This window comes from Medicago truncatula, chromosome 4 (assembly GCF_003473485.1).
Source record: "Medicago truncatula cultivar Jemalong A17 chromosome 4, MtrunA17r5.0-ANR, whole genome shotgun sequence".
NCBI lineage: Eukaryota > Viridiplantae > Streptophyta > Magnoliopsida > Fabales > Fabaceae > Medicago > Medicago truncatula.
Window position 1 is genome coordinate 38,359,201 of NC_053045.1, and position 27,471 is coordinate 38,386,671.

General features: G+C 30.5%; 3 protein-coding genes across 3 annotated transcripts; 1 reads left to right on the forward strand and 2 right to left on the reverse strand.

Annotated features, from left to right (window-relative positions):
• Positions 1-3,467: 3,467 nt before the first annotated feature.
• LOC112420887 (uncharacterized) lies at positions 3,468-6,804 on the reverse strand. The gene is made up of 3 exons (XM_024780668.1): positions 6,733-6,804; positions 4,499-4,682; positions 3,468-4,369 (listed from the first exon to the last, which is right to left on the reverse strand). Exons 1-3 carry the CDS (start codon positions 6,802-6,804, stop codon positions 3,468-3,470), a joined length of 1,158 nt encoding a protein of 385 aa, XP_024636436.1.
• Positions 6,805-9,089: 2,285 nt separating this feature from the next.
• Positions 9,090-10,093, reverse strand: LOC11438813 (ethylene-responsive transcription factor 9). Its single transcript, XM_003607448.4, has one exon. The coding sequence runs from the start codon at positions 10,002-10,004 to the stop codon at positions 9,348-9,350; it is 657 nt and encodes a 218-aa protein (XP_003607496.1). The 5' UTR covers positions 10,005-10,093; the 3' UTR covers positions 9,090-9,347.
• A 15,328-nt stretch (positions 10,094-25,421) lies between these two features.
• LOC11443300 (type III polyketide synthase A) lies at positions 25,422-26,982 on the forward strand. The gene is made up of 2 exons (XM_003607450.3): positions 25,422-25,684; positions 25,797-26,982. The coding sequence occupies exons 1-2, from the start codon at positions 25,483-25,485 to the stop codon at positions 26,762-26,764; spliced, it is 1,170 nt and encodes a 389-aa protein (XP_003607498.1). The 5' UTR covers positions 25,422-25,482; the 3' UTR covers positions 26,765-26,982.
• The last annotated feature ends 489 nt before the right edge of the window (positions 26,983-27,471 follow it).

Consider the following 27,471-nt stretch of genomic DNA (forward strand, 5'->3'; position numbering starts at 1 on the left):
TAATAGTCTTGTTCTTTTGATTAAATTTAGCCCATATTGTTTTTTATGGGAAAGTAGCCCATTTAAATTAATAAATTCAAATAAGGTTGTTTCTTTTCTCACCCTCCGTTCTTCTCGCTTGCCCTCCTAAATCCCAAAAATATTCTTGGATTTTTTGGATTATATAATATGAAATGAAGTTTTCCCTACCCTCCTTATACACCCTCTTTTGCCAAAAAAATCATGGGAAAAACTAGTTTGGGTTATATAATTCAAAATGTAACAGTATAAAGACTGGATATGTTTAAGGGAAAACTTATAATGGTTATATAACATTTACGCAGTGTTTTGTGATAAAGAACGTAGTTTAACTGTTATAATCCACTGCTCTAGTGTGTCTTGTGTTTCAGGATAATGTTAGTTGTTTCCGTCGTGTACCATTTGAAAATTTGATTTTCAGACTACTTGATCGGGTTACTTAAAAATTTGGTCAGAAGATCATGAAAATATCAAGGAACGTGACTCCCTTTGAAGAGAATTGGGGATAGAGTCGGGCTTTAACTCAACTTAACTTATTAGCTTCAACCGTTTTAACCTCAGCCCCAACACCGACTCTAAACTAGAGCTATTTTTCTAGTAGTGGGGACTTCATATTAGACTTCGACTCTCAAAATCCAAAATTTTATCTTCGAAACCAAATTTTTAATTTTTTTTTCATTTTATCTAAACATCTGAAAATATATTTGCTTTTGTTTTATTTGATTTTTAGATTTTTTGTTGTATTTTTATATTTTATAATTTTATTTGACTGGTTTTATCATTTTCTTTACTTTGTTTTTTTGTTGTTTTTAAAATCAAAATTCGTAACTATTGAAATGAAAGGAGGATTTGATTGTTGTTTATATATAAACATATTTTAGATAATACTTCTCCGGTCGTTATATAATTAATGTATTTAGTCTTTATTACAAACAACATAAATTAATTGTTCAATATATTTAAAAAATGAAATTTTGATTATAATAGTGACTAGAAGGAGTACAATCTAAATAGTATATTTTTTGTTCAAATTACATAATTCAAACGATTCGAGTATTTTAGTCAAAACCCAAAGGAGGCGCTAAGATAAAACGCCTTCAAATAAAAGTTGTGGAATATGGGCAAGTGAATGGCAATTAAAATGCTCTAACCCAAGTAACATGCTTTGTATTGCTCTACCAGAGAACAAAAAAAATACTACGATTGTATTGATTTATTAGTAGTATTTTTTTCTGACATCCAAATTGCTGCTAGACTAGAATGTGCAGTCATGTGAAGGAAGTTTCAATTTGTACCTATGATGATGATATATAAATCGTGTGTGTGACCAATTCCACTGCAATTCCTCTTTGACCTTCTCAAAACCTTGTGCACAAAGCCTAGACAATTAGAATATGTTCTGATTTCTCTATTAAAAATCAGAATCTGCATTCTACCTTAACAATATAATAATAATAATAATCCACTGTCATCCTTCTCAAACCTTTTGAACGTGCCTTGTTGTCGTACCAAATGAAAACTATATGCTCGTACATAGTATCACATTTTGTTATTTAGTTTTATATATAGTTTATAAATTATAATTATAATAATTTGACTTGGTTCTTTTCATGTTTCCATTGAAATATTAATTCATTTTTTCAATTGTATCATTTAATATCAAGCATGTGAATCACTCTAAAGTCATTATATTTTAGTTTGTGTTTAAATAATGGTGAATACACCAATACTAAATTTATGATAATTTTGTAAAATTAGTAGTTTTCTTTCAGTAGTATTATAGGATTTTTTTAATATATTGAAACAAACAAATGTAAAATCTTATACAATCCACAAGACGTGATAATAATTGAAAACAACTTATGATTTTTTCTTGAATATGATTGATGAACATTGAGTTCATTGAATATATACAAGCACCGTTGAGATACATTGAGTATTATCCTTATCAGTTGTGAGTTCCAACAACTGATCTGTTGTCGTCTATGAGCTTCCACGATACCAACTACCAAGTGCTGCGTATCAGCTGAACCAATTGTGGGCCTGCTTAATTTGGCACATAATAATACAATTACAAATTATTCAGATTTTGTGGCAAAAGAAATAAATAATTGAGTCACACAAAATAAAACTAGCTACCTATGGAAAAAATACTACTGCTACTCATTATTCTTTTGTGTGTAAACTCCTACCAATTTTGCTTTCATGGTTGATACATTTTCTAATATATCTCTTTCATGGAATTTATAGTTCAACATAACACAGTCCCACAAAATTAATTTATGAAATAATAATTGTTCCACTTATAAACATGTACATTTTGGTTATCTTTGAATCATCAACATGTATGTCTATCCGTAGCAAAAATCTAATAGTTGATGATCGAAATAAATTTTGGATGAGACTCTGATATCATCTTAAATTTTAATATTAAACCTAATATCAAATTTGTTTATGAGGTAAGACTCCACTTGTAAACCTAACATTTTTTAGGTTTTCACTTTTCACATTATCCGAGCCTATCAAATTGCAAATGTTTGGTGAAGAAGGAGGTGGATCACTAAATCCATATCTCTTCCTTTAATCAATGGTTGGACAAATGAGGGACAATCCTTTCTTTATTTTTTTTGGTGAGAGGGACAATTCTTTCTTGACCATGTACATGTACTATCCTTCATTATACAGTAAGTTCCATCTAAAAGAAAAACAAATATTGTTAAAATTAAGTCTTTTCTAATTTATTAATGTATTATTTATTTGTAATTGCTTGTTCGAAAAAAATATATTTATTTTTAATTAAAAGAAATACGTATCTCTCATTGTTTGATTATCTTTTAGCATTATTGTTGAACAAAACTTTTAATCAAGATACTTCTCTTTAAATTTGCTGAGTTAATCTTTACTCTTGGTTAGAAAAATGACAATAGCAAGTAACTCAAATGTTTGTTTTTTTTTAGACAAAACTCAAATGTTTGTTTAAATAATTTAATTCTTCTTCGTCATAAATTTTTTAAAATTATTCTTCGAAGTCTATCAAACGCACCTGAAGGAGGTGAATTTAGTTAATTAATAAACCAATCTCGGCAGCAATTTATGGTATATTCTAATTAAGACATGGTGTAAGTCATCACATGAATAGATTATTCTTGTACTTTCACCACCAAAAAATAAGATTATTCTTGTACTTTAATTTGATTCTCGTATCAAACAGGAGTAACTATTATGTGTTTTTTTTTTTGTAGAACTTTTAATGTGTTGATTAAAAAAATCGTTCATTGGACCCTATAAAATGACACTAGTACATAAATTTAAAAATATATTTAATTTATTAGGAGAAAAAAATCACACAAGTTGAATAAAAAATTATATAACATGAAAATAAAATTAAACTTCTTATTTTTTTTGGAAAAGGAGCTGACTAAAAGAAAAGAAAAATAAAAAGTTAAAAACTAGTCTCGGTAATGCATCTCTTGCTGGGCATCAGCCTGCAGCAGCGGAAGCAAACCCTCCGATGGCTCCAAAAACTCACGCCAAATATCAGAACTTGCAGCTCCTAGTTTAGCAATGAAATCCGCGGATGAATTTGTCTCCCTAACAAAATGCTTTAACTGAATGTTCCAACTCCATTGCAATAAATCTTGCACATTACTAATAATTGCCGCATAATGATGCGAGGGATTCATCATGGTTGAAACTAACTGAATAGGCAGAGTTGAGTCAAAGTAGCAAATCACATCCATATATTCTCTATCCCAAGCTGCTTTCAATCCATAATACAGAGCTGACAACTCTACATGTATGATTGTGGAAATACCAGCATTTCCAGCAAACCAATATAGCCAACTACCATCATTCCTGCAAACAACGCCACCAAAACCAGATATTCCAAAATTTCCAAAACCGTTGCCATCAACATTCAAGACAACGGCCATACTCTCCTCTGGATGCCAAGTCACATAACGACCTCCTATATCTGTGGATAATGTCGAAGAGAAAACAGAACGAATAAGGGCTGTCAAATTGTAAATTTTTACCTTCAAGAAGAAAATATAAATTATCTCATTCTCCATACAAAGTGAGTTTCGAGCGCACCAAATCCACAAAAGAGCAGCAGAGAATAAATGATTATTTGCGCCAAACGCACCTTGTCTGAGCCAAGTGGCCAGAGAGTTCCCCAAGTAGAAGTTAATATTGTCAAATCCAAGAGCAAGCCAAAGATGCTTAACAAATGGACAATCTCGAAAACAGTGCATGATACTTTCACTACTATTGAGGCACCTCGGGCAGTTATTAGTGTCTAGCATACCTCTGTTATGCAGCAACGACCTCGTAGGAGCAGCATCATGACAAACTATCAAATATAAATATTTAATCTTTTCAGGAGCAGCTAAACGCTAAATCAACTTCCAAGATCCAACCTCATCCTCGTTTGAGTTCCACTTCATGAGCCACTTATACCCAACTTTCACCGAATAAATACCATCCAAATTACCCTTCCATGTAAAGCCATCCTGAATCCGACCATTCAAACACACTGGGGTGCCACAGATAGCCTTAACTATAGGAGAAGGATGTTGGGTATATAAACGACCCAACACCCAAGTATCATCTTGAATCACATCCGCTATTGTCAAGTGAACATCATGAATATCAACGTATAAAATCTGTTAAAAAAATGACAACTTTTATTCGTTATATAGATTAAGTCAACTATTAATATTATTTCTTAAAAATAAACAACTCTATTCAACGAGTTAGTATTTGCAAAACAAATTTTTTAGAAATTCTGTATCTTCTTTAAGATCTGAATTACTCTCATATACATGTATATGTTTCTTTGTTGGTGAGATTTGTGGGTTCAAGGAGAATATTCCTAACATATATCCAACACATATTTTAAAAGAGTAACCATAGCCCAAACTCATGATTTTTAACATGTTTTCAATCATAATTGAAATCAATATTGAGACTTGATCTTTCAAGCTCAGTCTTGTTTCTAGAGTTTTTCTTTTTCTTCTTTTTCTTTGTTATTTTAGAAAAAAAAAATTGTTCAAAATGTTGTAAAACTTTATTAGAAAAAAACCCATTAATTATGCCGTGTATTAAACGATATAGTGTCGAGGCACGTTGTGTGACCTAAACCTTTTGTTTTTAGAGAAGAAAGTGGTACTGGTTAGTGATTACTGTGACCTAAAGGGGTTAAATTGAATAAATCTCCTCCTATAGAAGTTAATGAAATTCCTGAAGTGCCCTTCTGTTTGGTGGTTTGTTTTGTTTGTTTGTGAATGAGATGGAATCATGGAAACATCCTTTACTTACTTTACTACCCTTTGTCCTTGATACTTAAATTGGCGGTTCTGACTTGTGACCGCATATATATAGATATAGCCGCAGCCGCCCATCATTTCAAGTACCATGTCACGTGGCATCTTAACGACCCCACCACACTTAACTTATATGGTGACGCATCTCTAACTCTGGCGGCAAAGAACCTTCCCTCACTCGAGTCTAGCCCACATCACGCGTCTTCCATTTTTTTCACCCACCATAATATATCTATTGAAAATTCTAAACTTGAATAAAATTTATAAAGTGTGAGCTAAATATGCAATCATTCATGTCAATTCCAATTGGTACATATATTTCTGAAAACCCTTCATGCCTCCTTCGCCTCAATTACTTGGAAGCAACCCACTAGCAGCATTATTAAACAGGCAGTATAAGAGGTGAAATTAAAACTGAATTAATTAATACAAATCTGATTTGATAATTTAATAATGAACGAAAAGTAGTAGTTTATATCTGGACGGCAAAAGTGGTACACGTGCCGGCTAACTTCTAAGTTCTAATCAGACATTGGACACGGAGCGCTTTCTGTGGGACCCAAACATGGATATAGGAAATCTGTTTGTCTGGATGATTTGCCGTCGGTGCACCAAAACCAGGACTGCTAAACTTTATACTTAAGGATTTCATCGTAACAAATAATAATAAATAATTCACTGTTATGAGAAACAGCAGAATGAATCATTTTTATTTAGACCACTACGTCACTCTCACCAATTATATTCATAATCTTACTCAAAAATGTAAATGTGCTGTTAACTTGTTAAGAAAGATAAACAAAACGTTGGTCTTTTTTAAAGTGTTACTTTTTAGGGTTAACGGTGTTTTATTTTTTATCCTGCCGTAATATATGTCATTTTTTAGGGTTAATATTTCGGTTTACACCCTGTTAATTTGGGCAAATTTCTGTTTACTTCTCTGTCATATCATCGATTTTATACAGTTAAAATTCATGAAGGTCCAAAACCAAAAAACTTCAAATTACAAGGACGGAATCCAAAAAGAAAATTTTACAGAAGAAAGATCGAAAATTACATATATTATGGAGATAAAGCACGGTTAACCCTTACTTTTATTTATAATTTTTATTTTTGAGGGTTTTTTTTTTTTTTCTACGATTGCGTAAGATGTTGTCATTATAATTCTTAAATCAAATGTATCAAAATCGTAATATGTTTAAATATATTTATGACGAAGAACAACAAAGAATGATCACTTTTTCAAACCAAATTTTCAAACATTAATCATAATCACACTTAACAAACATGAATCAAGCCACTGAACAGTTCTAACGAACCATAAAACCAAATCCAATACAACCAAAATGATCCTTGCCAACGGCGACATATCTTGAATTAGACGACATACAAAGGTTGAACCACGCTCGAGAGGGAAACCACCGAAAAGGAAGTTGGCTCGCTGAGCCACCATAGGCAACATATCTTATATTGCATTTTCTTTGACCATCATTTTTCAAAGATTAATGTAACAATGATTATTATTTTTTAAAGAAATACTAACAAGTGTCTTTGAAACATTTTTAATGAATCGAAATTAAAGGAGATTTTTTTTTATATAAAATAATGTAATCATATATTAAAAAGTATTTGATATGTATTTTTAAGATAGAATTTTTTGTATACATATCCAATTTATGTTCATAGAACAAAATTTTATTTTCTTCTATGCTCAAACAATGTTCTTCGACGATTTTATTTTGTGAAGTAGGTTAATGGTTACAAATTCCTCCTTAAGATAAGTAAATGTAGAATCTATGATTTTAAATACACCATGTGATTAATATTATTGTAAAAAAATTTACATTTTGGATTCATTCAATAGATGATGTTTGTGGTTTATATCATAGACTACATACATTATTTATTCAAATTTTAATCTATAATGATAATCAGAGGGTGTATATCGAAATGTCTTTGTAGACCAAGTAATTAATTAAAGGAAAATGTTAGCGAATGCCCCATAACATTTTTTAAGCACATTTAATAACAAATTTTTACGAAAATGTGTATAATTAGTGCATTGAAATTTATAAACTTTTTTTAGAAATTTTTCTAAATTTACGATCCTTATATAGTGTCCCGGAAGCACTCTTTAACAACATCCTTAATTAAAGTTATAGTGGTAATAACATAATTAATTACACTTTAAAATCTTACTTAAAACAAAGTCAAGCCTTCTTTGTACTCCAAGGGTGTGTTTGGTAAAAAAAAAGCTATAAGCTAGCTGATAGCTGAAAAGCTAGCTTATAGCTGATGGTTGATAGCTGATAACTTATAGCTGAAAAGTTAGCTAATTAAAATTAAAAGTGTTTGGTAAAATTAGCTGTTGAAGTGACTATAAATATAAAATGACATAAAATGACATGCTTGATTAATTTGTTTTATATCATATATATAATTTTTATCACTTAACGCATTTATTTTTAAATATTTAAATATATTTCAAATTATTTTCATCTCCAAAATAATAAATGTATTTATGAATTCAATCGAATTTTTTTATTTAACAATTTTTATTTTATTTTTATGAATTTTATTTAACTAAACTTGCTTCACTATTTATTATAAATTTTATATAAAATTATATATTATATGAATTATGAGCAAAGTAAAACAAAAAAACAAAAAAGTGGACAAGAAAATTTAAAAAGCCATACATAATAAACATAGTTAGTTTAAGAAGATACTGGGTAGTTTTTTTATTATAATAAAATAAAATAAAATTAAGAAAAGGTTAAAATGGGAAGAAAGTATAAAAAGCTACAAGCTATAAGCTAAAAAGCTACTTGGATTAGCTTCTTAAAAAACGCTATAAGCTAGTGAGAAAAGCTTTTTACCAAACACATCTCATTTTATCAAAACAAGCTTATAAGCTAGTCCAACAAGCTATAAGCTAGCTTTTTTGTGTTACCAAACACACCCCAAGTCAAACCTTTTTTGTACTCCACATTGAAAGCACGCCGTTGTGACTAGTATATGGCAATAAACACAAAAACCTTCTCAGTTTACATTTACGTAAAATAAAAAAAAGATCCTTGATCAAAGTTCGATATCCTCTCTGGTCATATGAGCTAAAGAATTCAATAAAATCTTATCCATTAAAAATTAATGCATATGCGAATTTTAAATGTTAAAAATAAGAGAGATAAGACAATTAATGGTGCAGATTATCATTGCAAAAAACTGAAAAAATTTCCATTTCCTTTTTACCAGTAGTCCACTATTCATTTGCTTAAGCACTCAAATAAACTGGAAAACTTATTTTACAACATTAGGTTACCATTATTATTGAAGTATACCCTGTATTTGTGTCGAGTGTTCATTTCATTTGGTTCTACATAAAAACCACAACTTGAAAGTGATGCTTTGGTAACTCTTTATTTTGAGAAAAACGCTATGTTATTTGGAATTGGACTCGTGAAATAATTATAGTTTGATACATAATTATTGTACCTAAGAATTGAATTTGTCCTTTGATTCAATTTAAATACTCTCTCCCATCCTTGTTATAAACTAGTACTTGCACCTAATGATGTATCAAAACACAAATTATTTTAGCTTCAATTTACTTATCAACAAAATCAATTCCATATAAAATCAAACCATGTCACCAGGAACGAAACATAACATACCTACGACAAAAATCAACTCAATCGAAAAAAGCAAAATCAAAAGAACTTAACATCCGCCTGAATTCCAGATTAGTAGTAGATAATTTCGGATCATGTTCTTTAAGCTGGTTAATTAATTGAAAACAAAGAAAACGAAAACTCAAATCTAATAGTAACATATTCACATCAAAGGATGTAATTAACAACTTTATCTTCCTCAAAATAATGGGAGATTAAATTCCAAAATAAAAAAACAGTAAACTTTGTCCTTTCTCTGTTTTTTCTAATTTTCATCTAAATAAGGTGAGATAATATTTTTTTAAACAAAATTAAAAGGTGTTAATCAAATAAATTAATATTCCATTGGTGGAGCTAAGTTAAGATCAAGATTGAGAGCTCTCTTCGGCTGACAATCAACAACAGAGGACGAATCCGAATCACTCTGGACCCCACCTCCAAACCCGATGTTAAACTGAACCGGTTCCGGTTCAAACCTGTTAGTAAACCGCTGGTTCAAAAACTCAGCTCGACCCGCTGGATCGTAAAAGAAAACTGGCACCATTCCATCAACAGCACCGGCACCAGCACCAGCAAACGGCATGATCTGTTGCTGAATCGAGAGAAAAGGGAACCGATCCATGACGCTACCGCCGGTGGGAACTTCTCGGCGCGTGACCTCACGGTCAGGAGCAGGGACAGATGATTCAACGGTGCTGCTTTGGCTAGGGCTATCTTCTTTGACATCGGAAGGAGGAGGAGGGAAGTTGGTTTTGGCTTTTGGGCCACGGAACTGACGAGCGGCGTTGTCGTAAGCTCTGGCAGCTTCTTCGGCGGTGTCAAAGGTACCTAGCCAGACGCGGCTTTTCTTACCGGGATCGCGAATCTCGGCGGCGTAACGGCCCCATGGTCGCTTTCTTACGCCGCGAAAGTGAATCTCGGTTGCATTGTTGTTGTTGTTGGAAGGTTTCTTGATTTTGAGATTCGCGGCGTTCTTTGTTTTGGTAACCATTGATGATGATGTTGGTGAGGATGAGAGAATAGCGTAACTTGAAGTACGTGGGTAGTGGTGCTTGCTTTGGTGAGAAGGGTTGAGGTTGGGTAAGGTATATATACACGCAAATAAAACATACGGTGCTACAGTTTTTCTAAAAATATAAAACTTACAAAAATCAATAGTTTATCAAGGGTTGTTAAAATGACATATCTATCCACATATCCTAGTCGAATGAATGTTTAATGGTTAAGGTAAGTAAAATCTAACGAATAATTGTTATTTGAGTTTTCTCAAACAAATATTTACTATTTCTTCTAAAAATAAAAAGTAAAATAAAAAAGAGAAAAAGGAGGGAATTAATGGAGTAATGTGATTGATTAGTTAGTATTGTGGGTGAGAGGTGCAGTCAAAGAAGTATCTTAACGTAAGTGACGTGACGCCGCCCAAGAGAGGAGATAAAGGTGTGTGTTTGGGGGATACGTGGCATTTGGGAATTTCGAGACAAGCGGCGAGAGTGGGTGGGACATCATGCGTGCCGGCTTTTAACTTAAATGAAATGTGCCGTTTTTTCAGCTCACATTCTTCTTATTCATCTCTCTATTTTTGCTTTTTTCAATTTGGTGTACTACTCGTCTCTCACCTATCTTGCTTTGTACTCGTAAACTAAATTTTATCTTACTTTTACTAAATTAATCAACATACTTATTTTCTATACAAAATTTATCTTTTTTGTTGTTGTTATTCTTAACTTCTTTTAAATGAAATTAAGTTGTTGGAAATCAAATGTGGATATTTTCCATATCAAAGATTTGAATAATTGTTTGTTACATTATGATAGTTTAGTCTATTCTATTATGTCCAACCTCTATTGTTAAAGTTATTCTTTATTGGTCCATAATATTAATAGTGATCGTGTGGTGTGGAAAAAAGAAAATGAAAAACTAAAAATAAATGACTAATTAATAGTAAATAAAATCGTAGAGAAAGGAACTTCAATAATTTAAATTTAAACCGATTAGAACTCGTGTATTAGAGAGTGTCTTAATAGTATAATTCGTTACGGTAAATATATTATAAAGAGTACGTGTTAAAATGTGTGTTCCTAGCATAATTTTATATTGTACTTCACATCCTTAGAGGAAATATGCTGATTTGGTTAATATTGATCTAAAAATTACTATGAAAAACTGAATAAGTAAATTCCACTACACATGTTTATTTTTTCTTAATTTTACTAAACCAACATCAATCAAATCACTCTCTCATACGTGAAGAATCAAAGGGTTGTGAGTTTCTACTTCCAAAAAAAAAATGATTTGTTGTCGATGAAGTTTTAAACATTTCCAAGGACCAATGCACAATGAACCAACTATCAATGTCGTGCGATGTACACCTTGCTTTAGTACAAAGCTACTAGACCAAATATAATTTAACCAAGGTCACGAGTATTTGATGTGAAAATCCTTGGTGATTGTTATTATTCCTCTTGCGATTTGGCGCCATGTGTTACAAGGATGCTATAGTTGTTTGAGTAACCATGTCCAATATAGGCTGGAATGCATATATGATTCAAGTGAGCCATTGTAAGGAGGAATGACTCAATTCTTATATAATAGTTTGTTTGATGTATTTGAATCCGAGATAGGTGGGGACGCCTATTTGGTTCAGGGGAGGTCCATGTGAATAGGAACGACCTTGTAGTAGAATTTTCCGCTTTGACAGGAACGAGGTGGTTCATGGTATGTAGTAGAAGGTTGCTATCCATGTTTACATGTCGTTTTGAGGTCTCTTTCTCGTGAGGTGGTACAGGAGGTAGAATCCTATGCGGCACCATGGTAGTATTCAAGGTGATTACCTCAGTGGACTTGGACTTAACTCATTTATTGGATTTTCATGACATTATTGTCGGGGCTTTACTATTGGGCGACTCATGGAATGATTGGGTCGGACCTTTTAAACATTTATAATTACATGATATAAGTAGATTTAATCGAGATATTAATGCGACGATGTAGGTAAAAAAGTAAAGATTTATAACTCTTGATCAAGTTAGAGATATTTTGATTATATTTAAATTTGAATTTTGTCCCTTTCAAACACATTTTAGACTAAAAAGTAAATAAAGTGAAGTTTTAGAATTGTTGATTTATTTGGGTTGTTTTATTGTTAATTCATCCAAACAATACATATCTCCTAGTTATCACTCAATTTGAACCTCAAAAATTCTTAACAACGACACAATATGATGCATGTTAATTAATGAACTTGCAATCTTTAGGTTACATAATATTAACTCAAGCACTTGTGGACCTTTGAAGGCCTAAATCTAACTAACTATAGCTCACATTTAACCACGAAGAAGCTGCCAATTGAGATCTAGCTAGAGCTATTAAAAATTTGCTAATTAGCATTAGCTCTCACCGTATTGAAAGGGAGAGAACCCGAAGTCCTAATAATTTTTAATCACATTCAATCACACTTGCCATTTTATCCCATGTCCTAGACCAATTTCAACATCAACCTATATTATTTACCACCTAAGTATAATTCATATTTTTACGATCTAAATTAATTTCAATCTCTACGAATATAAAGTTTTTATTACTTGCACAAACTTCAGTACATTTGCCAAACAATATCATTATAATGGCTAATTTTTCATAACATATGTGTTTGTTTGAAGATTACTAAATTTATTCTTAGGAATAATATTCTTAGGAACCATAAAAATAGGGATTATAATAGGTAATTATTTATGAAATTATTTTCATCTTTATGGAAATTTTATTCCCACCATTTTCTTTGGGAAATTTTTTCTATTCCAAAGAACATTTTATATTTGGGAATAAAATTTAGTAAACTTGTAACAAACACAGACATATATATTCCTATCATTTTATTATCGGGAATCAACAAATATAACTTGAAACAAACACACCCTTAGTTTTATAAGAACCAATTTTCATTGTGTCACATGAATTAGGACTAATATAATAAAATAGTAGGATTAACTACTATTCTTTTTTTTTGTGTTCAGGGGTTCAAACCCCAAACCTTCTATATATTATATATTATCCTTACCAACTTAGCTAAGTTCACAAAGACAATATGATTAACTATTCTTATTGTGATATAAAACATTTAGGATTCTTTTTCATAAAACTAATGTTTCATAAAACCTTGTAAGTGTATTCCATTTATTCTCTCTTAATATTTTGGTACAATTTTTAACAACTACGTGCATTTTTTTTTTTGACAAAAATAAATGATATTCATTCATTTAAATTGATAGAGTACATCGATACAATGAAAATTCGCTAAAAACGAAAAAGGATGAATCTGTGAACAAACTCACATCATCCATGTTAATAGCATAAAACGGCAAAGTACTAATGCCCTTGTCTCTGGATCTGCAACGTTGATGACTCCAAAGTCATTGATTTGATCTGCACTGGATCAAAGCTGATCTGACAATCTGAACCGAACAAATACCCAAACAAAACAAAAAAGAGAAACAACGTCGCGCAAAGACGACGAACAAAACAACGTCGCACAAAGACGACGAACAAAACAACGTCGCACTAAGACAGCGAAATCACGAAAGAAAAACAAAAATAGATGTGAAAATCACTTATTTCAATAAAAGGGAAATAGAAAAAACAAGTTAGAGGTGTGATTTTGGTTCAAAAATTGACCATAAATTACCCCTTTTTGGTGGATGAAGATGAAGAAACTAGAATTTTGGTAACGGCTCCAAAAGAGAAGGGGAAGAGAGAGAGCTTGTCGTAACTACCATGCATTTTAAAATCCGAATATTTCCGTCATCTTATAGTAAATTTTATATTTGTCGACCATAATATCCTTATACGAGGCGCCACTTTTCCTTTGACTACCGGTCTTTGAGTAGCAACCTCCAAACTTCTTAACAACATTTTTCACGATGTCGTATCCAATTTTAGTCGACGCATTACACCTTATTTTGGAAATCTCATCATATGAGTGATTGTCTATGAATGTTATCTAAAAACCTTCAATTTTTTGACCAAACTTGACAATTGCATCATTTGAAATGTTGAGTGGTGAACGAATGGGTAATGTATATCCTCTTATGGCAAGATGACACAAGTTTTCCCCTAATTAAGAATGACACATTTAGGGTATGTTTGGTTCTAAAGAAAGAGAAAGGAAAGATAGGTGAATGGATGGAAAGAGTGTGGAATGATGCACTTTCTACCGTTTGACACACCTTTGTAAAGCAATGGAAAGAAACTTTTTCGTGGATCCCACATAAAAATCTTTCCATGCCAAACTGGGCAGAAAGAGGGAGGATACCACTATTTTTATTGATTGTACTAAAGTGCCCTCCAATCTTGTATATTATTACAATCTATATATTTCAATGTTTTTTTTTTCTTTTCTACAATAGTTTATTATTTTCGATGCACATTTCTTTCAAAAAATACTTATACACATTTCTTATGAGAAATACTCATGGAAAGTCATTTTTCGGTGATCAATTTTAATACTATGTTTATACCAAAATTATTTAAATGTATTTTCATTGATTTTTTTTAAATAACAAAATAACGTAGGGTTATTTATGTCTTTTACTAAATTCATCTCTTTCTTTCCTCTCTTACTTTCACTCTTACCAAACAACCAACAAATCATCTCATTTTCTACTCACTTTCTTCTTACTTTCTTTCCTTTAACATTCTTTCCTATAACTTTCATTCCTTCCACTATCCAAACATACCCTTAGTGTTTGTTTGGTTCAGTTTTTGATGTAATTGATTTATGTTTAGATACAATAATGCAGAATTGATTAAACAAACTGAATGTTGTTTGGATAGTTTTTATCAAAATTGCTTTTGAATGTATAATTACTAAAATAGACATAACTAAATTCAAGTAAATGTGTATATGTAGATCAATACTGAATGTAGATATATTATTTAATTTAAATAAATAAATTTTCTATATATTAATTTAAAACATAATAAATACGATCATTAAACTATTTTTTTTTACAAAATATGTGTTCATATATTTTATATTTTTTGATAAAATATATTTAAGTTAAATAATACTAGAGTTGGTTGTCAAAAATGATAAAATATAGCGTAAAAGAAATGTAAAAGAAAAAATACAGTAAATTTGAATGGGGATACCGTAAAGAAAAATTCAAAATTGGATAAGTCATGACCATAAACATTTTTCGGGGGCTAATTTGATTCGTTAAGTTTTCTAATTAAATTTGGTTCATCAAATTAAATTACAAAGCAAAAAGAAGGAGAATTGATAAAGGAGAACAATAAAGGAAAATAATAGGTTGTAATAATCAAAATAGAAAATTTAATGTAGAATTGATTCTAGGAAAGCTAAAAGTTAGGATTTGTAGCTTGAAGGATAATTGCTTTTGGAGGATAGAATCAATTTTTAAAAGCCAAACCCAAACACCATTAAAAACTCAATTTTTTACTTTTGAAGATTATAGAATCACTTCTTGATGTTGAAAAGGAAAATCAAACATGCTCTTATTCTTCATCGAAACCAAGTAAGAGGAACTAACTCGTCATCGATACACTACTTAGTTTGTTCTCATCAACATAATGTTCAACATCCGCACACTTCAAACATTTGTCCAAACGTATACATTCATAAGAAACTACTCCCTCCGTCCCAAATTGTATGTCGCTTTAAAAAAAAAAGTCCCAAATTATATGTCGCTTTAGAATACCAATGAAATATTAATGTTACTTTTCCTATTATATCCTTAACTATTAATTAGTCTCTCTTCTTTCAATTATTTCATTTATCTTTTCCATACCATTTATTAAGGATAATTTTATAAAACAACTCATAATTTCTCTTCCACCCACAATATTAATTACATTTCTTAATACGTGTGAAATGGTCAAAACGTTATACAATTTGGGACGGAGGGAGTAATACTGTACATTTTTCTTTCAAAAAGTAATAATACTTTTTTTAAGGGAAAAAATTTAATACATATTGGCAGTCCTATTCTCAATAATTTTTTTAATATGAAAACATAAACCCAAATACCGTGACCTAGCATTTTCATGTTTTAGATTTCAATTCCTTATTCATCAGATTTATTTCCTAACTTAGTTTTTTTGTTTTGTTTTTAAAATACCTAGTTGAAAACATGTTTTTTCGAAAATAAATAATATCACTTGTTTTTTTTTATTTTTTTTTATTTTTACATAAATATCACTTGGTTCATAGAAAAGATTAAACATATATTTTTTTTTAATCGAATATCACTTGGTTCATAAAAAATTTATAATAATAATTTGAGTTGGGGTTAGATAACTCAAGTGCTTTGAGCTAAAAGTTAAATAGTTGAAATTCACGAGGTTCAAATTCATATGAATGGATAAATATTAATTTAACAAATAATTATTAGTATTTATCAAGTTTTTTAAATAATAAAGACAACTGAGATATCTATTTGTTAAAATAATAATAATATGGTAACGAAAAATAAAAACAACACTCTTTTCTACATTTTCCAAATCTTTAGATACCATTCTCAACCTCCTTAATCGCATCATTCCTTCCCAGTTGCCATATAACAACAATGAGTTTCTTCTAATAAATATATTTGAATTTCGCCACTTGTGTGTGAGGGGATGCACTGATTTTTAAATTTCCACCCAATAATATGGGTTGTTTATACGTTTGCACATCCTGAAATTGTATTCATGCACCTCCTAAGACTCTCACATCAAACTTTGTTGACACACTCTATTTTTTAGGTCTTAACCATTGATGATGTTGTTATAGATGGCAGTCATACTTTGTTGCTTTTACATGTTGACTTTGTTATTTTTATTTAATATTTGTATAATTTGTAATGCAACTATATTTTTTTAATTAATATAGGTAATTGGTGTTTCATTGTGAAGTTTTTTTTTTCTTCAACAAAACGTAAAAAGAACCCAGGAAATTAACTAGACTCGAATAACCACTACTAGAAAAAGCAAAATTAGGGAGGAAAATTAGTGACGGAAAAAATAAAATTCATTACAAATTACTTGGTCGAAGCATTTAGTGACGAAATTAGAGAGGAATTTCATGTTTTCTCACTCTAAATTTTTCTCACTAATTTTTGTTTTTTAGTGGTGAACTTATTTGTAATCCTTAATTAATTAATTAAGCCACATTACCATTTAACTGCTTGTTAAATTCAATCCTATAAATTTATAGGGTTAATTAAGTTTTTCGTTTTTAAAAATATTGTGAATTTTGATTTTAGTTTCTAATAGAATAATTTTGACATGTCTTTTGACATTTCTTGAGCATAAAATGGACATATATATATATATATATATATATATGTTAACAAAATTTGATAAGACACTAGACATATATCTTCACACATAGAGACATAATTGAAGTTTTAAAATTTTGCATCCCCTAAGTCAGGGTCCTGGCTACGCCACTACCAAAAACTATATCAAATGGTGTGGTTGCCAAAACACATTTATACCCCCTACATGCCATGAATCTGAGCCAAGTGAAACTCCAAACAAACTGCAAGCAATTTCAATACCCACCATCACGTTTAGGGCGGACCTTGATATAATTCTCGCCTTTCAACCCTTAACATGGCTTTGATAACATGTTAAATGAGTTTGAATCTCATTCCAAAATACAACTCAAAGGATGAGGGTGCCCAATCACACTTATATACACTACTTATGATAGACATGAGTAATTTAAGACTCTAAACAAACTACAAACAATGATAATATCATCATCGATTTTAAAACTAATAATTTCATTCTCGTTGGTAAGGACAATGTATAATATATGTAAGGTCTAGGGTTCGAACCCTGGACACCGCCAAAAAAACTAGTCAAATATCTTCCAAGCCCGCCATGGTATTTTTCTTCTTCCAATTATGTACTCTACTTTCCCTTTAATATGTCTTAATCTTTTTATTTCTCTTAGATGCGTTTGCATGCAAGAATTTCTCTTCTTAAGATTAATTCATTTTTGCACATTATGTAAGATCACCAATACAAATAGTCTCACTTCGAAAATCTGGGCTGATTAATTAGGTTTTTTTTTCTTTTTTTCTTACTCCTTTATGCCACTTTATTAGAATTGTTTTTTAAATTAAATTATTAAATCTTATTTACGATATTAAACAAACAACGTTGCTTTGATTTCTATCAATTTTTTTTTTTTTTGTAAAAATCTTGAATATAAATAAATTATTAATAATTTTGCAACAAAAATTTTACGGAGTAAACAATGTTAATGGTTATGAGGGTGCCATTCCCTTAATTTGTTAAGAACAACAAAAATCTCAAGATCTAAGGTGATTTTTAATTTCTCCAGAAACAACATATGTACAATATTGTACTATGAGTATTGTTCTTGACTAACCAAAGGTTCATACTCAATGATCCGTATGAGGTCCTATATAATCGACAATTACAAATCTTTCACTCTTTTTCTTGGATCGGAAACTTAACGTATGACACACCTATCTCTTATCCTTTCACTCTTTTCTTTATAATCGACTTGAACGTTAAAGTATTTACAAATAGCCACTCTCAACTCACATCAATGCTACTAGTGCACACCAAACACCATCATTCTGATCGGATTAAGCATATTTCTTAAAAAAATCTAAATATGGAATTGGAAGCAGATCTTGTAAACAAAAAACATTATAAAATACTACTATAAAAAGTTCTAATGCATGCATATTAAAATGTGATTGTAAAGATATATTAGAAAATGTTTAAAGTAAAGAAAAAGAGAAAATAGAGAAAGATGTGAAAGTGACTATTGTTACGCGTTTTTACATAAAATTGACAGAGAAAGCAAGGTAGTATATTGGGATTAATGAATGACCAACCAAGTGTCTTAATACTCTTAACTTTGTTTTCATTTTCAACAAAGTCATATCTCATTCTTGAATCCTTCTTTGTAAACAGTTTGTTTGGTGAATGGGGGAAGTGAAGCTGACCAGTGAGAACGTGTACACGCGTCACTTTCCAACACTCGACGCGTCGTTTTTTATTGTTGAAACTTTGAAACATGTCTTTCTCATCATTTTTGTTTCGGTGCCTGCCAACCGCATTCCAAACGCGTCGCTGTCACTCTCTCGCGAGAGTTAAATAACGAAACACCGCGTGAGTTTGTCACTTTACCGACACTGTTACGCGCGTATTCTGGACGCGCTTATGAAGTTGGTATCTTGATCGCAGGATGTGAAAGTGAAAGGGACGTATAAATGGGGCGCGTGACAATGTGGAAATTGTAATGTTGCTGAAATAGTGGGAATAACACATAAGTCAAGAAAACTGCTTGAAATTAACTTGAGATGTTGATACTTGTTACCACCGGCAGCACCAAAGGCCACACATATTACGGTGTGGTTGATTAAAACTAGACTTTGTTTCCTTCACAAGTAATCTTTCCTTAAAAAAAGACTCAGTATATATACATATTGTATTGATGGACATTTTAATGTGTATGTGTCACATAAAATAGTGTACTGGTAGTAATGGAGTGATATTAATGCAGTCACTTGTGTGCGAGGTGCTGGATATGCAAGCTGGAGAGGTGTGACCGCAGAGAATTCTAATATGTGTAGCAGTAGGGTTAGCCCAATCACAAGGAAACCAAAGCCTATAAGTTAGATTTTCAAAATTTAGCCCAGAAGAAATGCCCCCAAAATTCATTTTTTCCCCTTCTATTATATGGATAATGCTCATGTTTAGAAGAAATGCGCAAAAATACCTCAGCGATAGTTAATAGTCGTTTATTGTCGAATAATAGTTAACTACTTTTATCACTTTTGAAATTGATTTAACTGATTTAAAAAGTGATTAAACTAACTTAAAAAACAATGCAAACATTAGTTAATCATCGTTGAAGGTATTTTTGGTAATTTGAAATGTTTGTGAACAATTACTAGATACTTAAAGAGCAATTATTTAGGTCCCGTTTGAATAACCAACTTATATAAATGCTTATAGCATTAGGGCTTATAGCATTAGAGCTTACATCATAAGCTCTTATACTTGATAAACTATTTATGTTTGGATATGTATACTAAAAAGTGCTTACATAAATTGAAGTGTTTGGATGTGACATTACATAAGCAATCATCGAAATTTTAAATATTTTTAGTTTAACAAAAAAATCAGAGAATCGAACCACAATTATCAAAACTTTTTTGATAAAATTAATCAAGAAGTAAAAACAGTATTATAATATATTAATTATAATTATATATATAGTATAATCAATATTTGTCCTTAAAAAAATATCAAGTTAAGTTTGTTTTTTTTATTCAGTTTCATTTTGTTACGTAACAAAAATATAATAAAAATCTTTCTTAAAAAAAAAAACTTAGTTACGTGTGTTATTTTAGTAAGATAAGTATATATCAATTTTGTTACTCATGCACCATCAAAGATAACTAACATTATAATTAAAATATATGTTTTGAAAAAGTGGATCCAAAGAGAATCGAAGGAGGTTACATAAATTCTAAGCTCCTTGTTAAGCCGAAGGGTAAGCTGAAAATTTATGCTTATTGAAATATGGCATAAGCAGCTTATGAAACTATGATAAGCTATTTTTATTTATTTACCCAAACACCTTTAAAAAGGCTTATGGAAGTAGATAAGCCCACATAAACTCAAAATAAGCCAATCCAAACGGGACCTTAGTATATTTGGTATCTGCGTTCATTCATCATGTTGTGTGTTTGACTTGAGTTGAGCCCAAGGTGTGCAACACAAATCCATGGTTGCCTTTTTTGTTTATTTTTTCAAACCTAATTTTTTTTAAAATGGTGCAGAATTTCAATTTTGTCTAAAAAAATGCTTAGGACATTGATGGCATTGACAAATATTTGACTTGTATTTTAAGATAAAATTTCTTTTTTAAACTTTTTTAAATATTGCTTTTAGGGCATTTGTCGTGGTGGAGTTTACGCATATATATTGAATATAATACTGCATTTAAGCTTCCTCGAGACAAATCTTTTTATATTGAGTTAGCACTTGTATATTGAATATAATACTGTCGTTAAGCTTCTTTAAGTAGGTTATTCTCAAAATAGTGGAGTTTACTTGAATTTCAATGAATAAATAAAATGTTCAAAAGTGAGTTTTCGGTAGTGTTTTAGTAAAATTTGTTGGAACTTAGATAGTTGAAATTTAGGAAGTTGGAAGATTCCAAGAGTAAATACAAAATCTTGAGACTTAGAGCAAATGTGGTACTGTAAATTGAAAAAATTGAATATAGAAGTCCCGCATAAAAATAAAAATTATCACATTAAAATCTTCCTTAAGCATCTAAAGATGTCGGAATTAGCCTTGTTTAGTAGCAGATGCATGTGAAAGGATTTAACATAAAAATTGTGACAATTTATAATAATTAAAGATAAATGCTACCAATATATTTTCTAGTACTTACATAGATGAATAGTTGAAACTTATTCAATCAGAAAGAAATAAAATTAAAGTTGGACATATTCTCAAAAACAATGGACTTTACTTGAATTTTAATACATGTTAAAGTATGTTAAAAAATAGTGATAGATAAGTTGAGACTTTCTGGCGAGCTTACTCTAGATTGGATTCAAGAAATTAAATTAAATGCAACAATTTAAGTGAGTTTGAACAACATTCTTTGTAAAAATCTTAATATACTAGATATATGGTTCATCTAATTTATATGTCGTTTAACATCTAACTTATATTAGATATAATACTTTTAACTCATATTTGACACATCACAGTAATTTCTCCCTTAAGTGTGAGATTCTGTGACTTCTACATCCATAATCAATCATGAGGAGTTAGTCTTGCTCCCCACAAAATCAAATCTAACTCTGATACCATTGTTAGGACCTCCAGAACAGCGTACATTAGATTGGATCCAACATAATAGGCTAAGAGTAGAGTAATCACACAATTAATGAATTTCAACACTACATATTCACCTGAAATCTTAAAATATTTGATATGAGAACTGCTATATGATAAAACAATAATTTCACGAAAATTCACGAATGCCATCTAAACTCCTTCTCTCTCACAGTTTTAATCCTTATTCTGTACGTTGACTTCCTAACACTATACTACAACCCTCATCACTTATCATCCATGTTCTCTACCACTTCAACTAGCCAATGTACAATCATCAAATGACACATCTATACCTTTACATAGCACCATTGTGTTGAAGGGACAACTGTCATCCCATGATTTTATATTATAAGACAATCATATGAGCATTAACCCATCAAAGCATCACATTAACAAAAAAGCAAATGTCTTTTCTCTAATATTACAATGTTATGTCTTTCATGTATTTTTGTACTATATGAGTAGCTAATTGCAACTTTTTATATGCGAATATATTCATTCAAAATTTGTCACTGAATATGTGTATGAGATAGAGGTGAAGCTTCGAAACAAATGAGTGTGTCTAGAATGACTAAAGCATTAAGAAATGGTTGCTACAGGCCATTCGTAGGTTTTTCACGAATTTTCATTCGCATCAAGTAGCATTTTTCATTTGATATACATGTATTCTCACTTATATACTATTATTCAATATCTACCCTTTTATCCATTGTGTAACTTTTAATTTAGACTTGACACATCGCATCATTTTCTCCCCAATGTCAGATTAATTATTTAATCAATAAATTATGAATTGACAATAATCAATTATTAAATATTATTTGATTTAACATTCTTTTTGAATGGATCATGATGGATTGTATCATTTGGTTAAGTTCAAAAAAAAGTTCACACCTTCGGTCGTTTAATTTTTTTTTTAGCAAAGTCGTTTAATTATTTAAACACTATCAGTGCTAATTCCCCCATCAATTATGATTCTCATGAACCTAAAATACACATTTCTTGATATATTATCATTATTATTATCATTTACATATGCTATAACTTTGTATTAATATTTATGATTATTGGGTATTCTTTTGAAAATTTTAAACAATTGGTATAAGAGCAATACTTCTTATTGTTATTGCAAAATGTACCGATCGTAATTATTTTATATTAGATTACTTTCCTTTTAGTTACTAAAATTGCATTATTTTTAAAGTGAATAAGGATTGAAATTGGGAGTTTGAACTCAAACCTATGTTTCTATAATGTAATGTCCCTATTACGTGAGCTATGCTCGTGGAATTATATTTCCTTAAAAAAAAGTGAGCTATGCTAGAGTTGAACACTTTTTTTTTTTGGTACAAGAGACTTGATTACTTTTTATTCTGCACATATAAATTGATTGAGGACTTTACCATCTTGATCTATTGTGTGAACAAAACCTTCAAAATAAGTTACACATATAATCGAAGAATCTGGAAATATTTATCGTGAACAAAACCCTCAAAATAAGTTGCACCATATGGTCGATGAATCTGGAAAAATTGTGCATGTACTGTTGCAACCAATTATTTTACTACAAACATTCTTAGAACACTGTTTTGTTTGTTTTCTCTTAAATTCAAATTTATTTATATATTGAAAATTGATTTACCCTGAAATGAATGAATCAATAATTTTGAGTTGGATTCTAGAACTTTTTTTGGCCATCAAAACTCACATATGGTCTTCACATATTTTGTATGATTTTAGCACACGCCTTATATTCCATCATGGGGACCACGACAATTGTAAAAAAACCATATGAGAAGTGTTATAAGACAAATTCAACGGTACATTTGAAAATTCGAGTGTGCAAGTATATCAAATTTTTAAATTAATAGGTAAATGAAAAGGAAAATATTTTCTATCATAACTAGTTTACCAACTTGATCAATTTTTTTTTCTATTTATCAAAAGTGTCAGCGAAATAAAATTTATTTTTTTTTGAATTTTTATTCTTCATAATAAAGAATATTGATCATTTTTACGATAAATGTAAAAATTTAGTATGATTTTTAAAATATAAAATTCGACAAACAACTTTTTATTTCAAAAATATGATTGTTAATTTATATATTTTGAAAGCAAATGTACCAATACACCTCAATTTATAAGTGTATTATAGAAGCTCCTTTGTTATGATCACAAAAAAAATTCAAGTATGAGCGTATGAAACTAATCAAAATGAAAAAAAATGTTTGTTTTTCAAATTATGTGAAAACCCCTATTTCGTTTGGTCTTTTATTTCTATCAGACCGGTCTATAATACTTGAAATTAATAGGTGGTTTTTTCTTATTGTCGAATTACGAAAACAACTCATGTTAGAGGTTATGTTTATGAGATTCTCTACTTATTCACCTTAGAGTAGAGGTAAAATTTTAGTCATTATGTTACTTAATAAAAAGAAAGATGGTAATGTTTTCTTGTGTATCCTATGATAGTCGTTCGAGCCCATTCTCAAGTTCTTTTGACTGGGTTACACTCTAACGAGTACAAAAGATGGTGTTTGTTTTTCCATAAGTGCCAACTGTAAACTAGAGCGCGTGCATTCTTTTCGAAGTCCAAATTTTTTGTTTTTTTTTGTAAAATAATAATAATTTAATATTCTAATAATTTTGGTACAATTTTTGAATCCCAGAAAATATGTATATTACTTTATTTGAGGACAAATTTAATTATTTTACATATTATATTCGCAAAATTTTAGTTTGAAGATATTCTTCGCTCCTTTTGTGATACTTTGATATATACCACTCTCACCATTTATGTATCATATTAAAAAAAATTAATTCAAATCAATTTATTTGATATTTTATTATTTTGAAATAAATTGTGAGTTTATTTTATACCAAGCATGTAAATATGTGTGTTATTTAAATATTTTGAGCTTGAGTTTTTTTTTTTTTGAACGGTTTTGAGCTAGAGTTTATTTTATGTAAATATTTTTGTGCTCTGAATTTCCATTGCTCAATTATGGTTTTGTTTGAAATTACACTTTAAAAAATATCGTTGATTTTTTAAAAGTTTGGGTGGGAGAGTTGCTCCCTAATCTAATAATATATGTACAGTCTGAACCGATTTTGTCTGAATTATCTTATTTTAATTAGTTATTGAATTAATAATTTTTCATTTAATTTTGCTTCACAACTATTGTCCCCCCCCCCCCAAATTCATGATACATATGTTGTTTCTGTTTTGTCTACTTCACACTTACATATTATAGGTTGAAAAAGTGTTGCAAGTTAGAAATGGATTCGGTGCAAAACAAATAAGAAAGTAAAAGATTGTTGATCCGTGAAACGAATTTCATTCAAACATAAAAAAACCATGAACATTGAAACATAATCAAAGTCAAATAATGCAATATTTTCTTACACATCATGCTATCCTTGCTTGACACCAACTTCTTTTCAATACCTTTCCAATGCCTTCATTTATAGCCCGAAAGTTTCTCAATTCTATCACTAAGTCTTAATCCTTTCTCACCACAGCACAAGAAGAAATAGTATTTGCTTAAATCTCAAAAAAGATGCCTCAAGGTGATTTGAATGGAAGTTCTTCTGCGAATGGTGAGCGCGTTACACGTGCTCCTGTTCCGGGGAAGGCCACAATACTTGCTTTAGGGAAGGCTTTCCCTAGTCAAGTCCTTCCTCAAGAGTGTTTGGTTGAAGGGTACATTCGTGACACTAAGTGTGAAGATGATTATGTTAAGGAGAAATTGACGCGTCTTTGTAAGTCAAATTGATTCTTTACTCTCTTATTTATTAATCTAAAAAACTATAGTAAAAAAGATTACTAATCTAAATTGCAATACTTAATGTTTATTCGTATGATCATTTTTAGGCAAAAACACAACTGTGAAAACAAGATACACGGTGATGTCAAAGGAGATCCTAGACGAATATCCAGAGTTATTCATAGAAGGAACACCAACAATAAGACAAAAGCTAGAAATAGCAAATCCAGCAGTAGTTGAAATGGCAACAAGAGCAAGCAAAGCTTGCATCGAAGAATGGGGAAGATCACCTGAAGAAATCACACACATTGTCTATGTCTCCTCGAGCGAAATTCGTCTACCTGGGGGTGACCTTTACCTTGCCAATGAACTCGGCCTAAAAAGCGATGTTAATCGCGTAATGCTCTATTTCCTTGGTTGCTACGGAGGTGTCAGTGGTTTACGTGTCGCCAAAGACATCGCTGAAAATAATCCTGGTAGTAGGGTGTTGCTCACAACTTCTGAAACAACAATACTTGGTTTTCGACCACCAAACAAAGCTAGACCTTATGATCTTGTTGGCGCCGCACTTTTTGGTGACGGTGCTGCTGCAGCTATAATCGGAACAAACCCTTTACCGAATCAAGAAAGACCTTTCATGGAATTGAACTATGCTGTCCAACAATTCTTGCCTAATACACAAAATGTGATTGATGGTAGAATTACTGAAGAGGGTATTAATTTTAAGCTTGGAAGAGATCTTCCTCAAAAAATTGAAGACAACATTGAAGAATTTTGCAAGAAATTGATGGCTAAAAGTGGTGTTAAAGAATTTAATGAGATGTTTTGGGCTGTTCATCCTGGTGGGCCTGCAATACTTAACAAGCTTGAGAATACACTCAAATTGAGTGGTGATAAATTGGAATGTAGTAGGAAGGCATTGATGAATTTTGGAAATGTTAGTAGCAATACTATATTTTATGTGATGGAGTATATGAGGGATTATTTGAAAAATGATGGAACTGAAGAATGGGGGTTAGGATTGGCTTTTGGACCAGGGATTACTTTTGAAGGGGTTCTCCTCCGCAGCCTTTGATCTTGAGATGGTTACATGAAGATGCATAATTTACTTGATTAATTCTTTGATATGATGTTTCTTTAAAATTTATTTATAATAAGGTCTGATGTAACAAGTTATTGTTCTATGAATGTCAAGAGGGGGTAACAAATTATACTATTTAGGAGGATTAAGGTTTGCAAAAGTTGTATGGAGGACTTATATTATTTATATATAATTTACATTTAAAATGTGAGGCTTATTTTCCCATCAATTTCCAATGTATGTATGTGGTTAAAACATATACTTTTAAAGTGTGGCATGCATGCATTGCAATTTCTTTTTTGGACATCTTTATATGTTTTGAAACATGAGAGGAAGAAGCTGAAATATCTATCATTATCTTTGAATGGAGAGAAAACTAATTTACATTTTAAAAAATTTAAAAATAAATAATTCAAATTAAATTTTGTAAGTCGTTAGATTGACTCACTTAATATATATATATATATATATAAACACCATTAAAAAATGTGACTTAAAATGAATTTAACCACTTTTATTTTGTAAAGATTCCTTGAAGTTAGTATAACTTTTGATCTATGTTGGATTTATCTTATCTACTAGTACAAAGTACAAACTTATTTGGCATTTATTTACCGTTAAAGGTATGGGTCCCACAACAGTACAATCCTAGATTTGATTTAAAAAGAAGTTATACAAATGATTGCATCTTTCTCCAACGG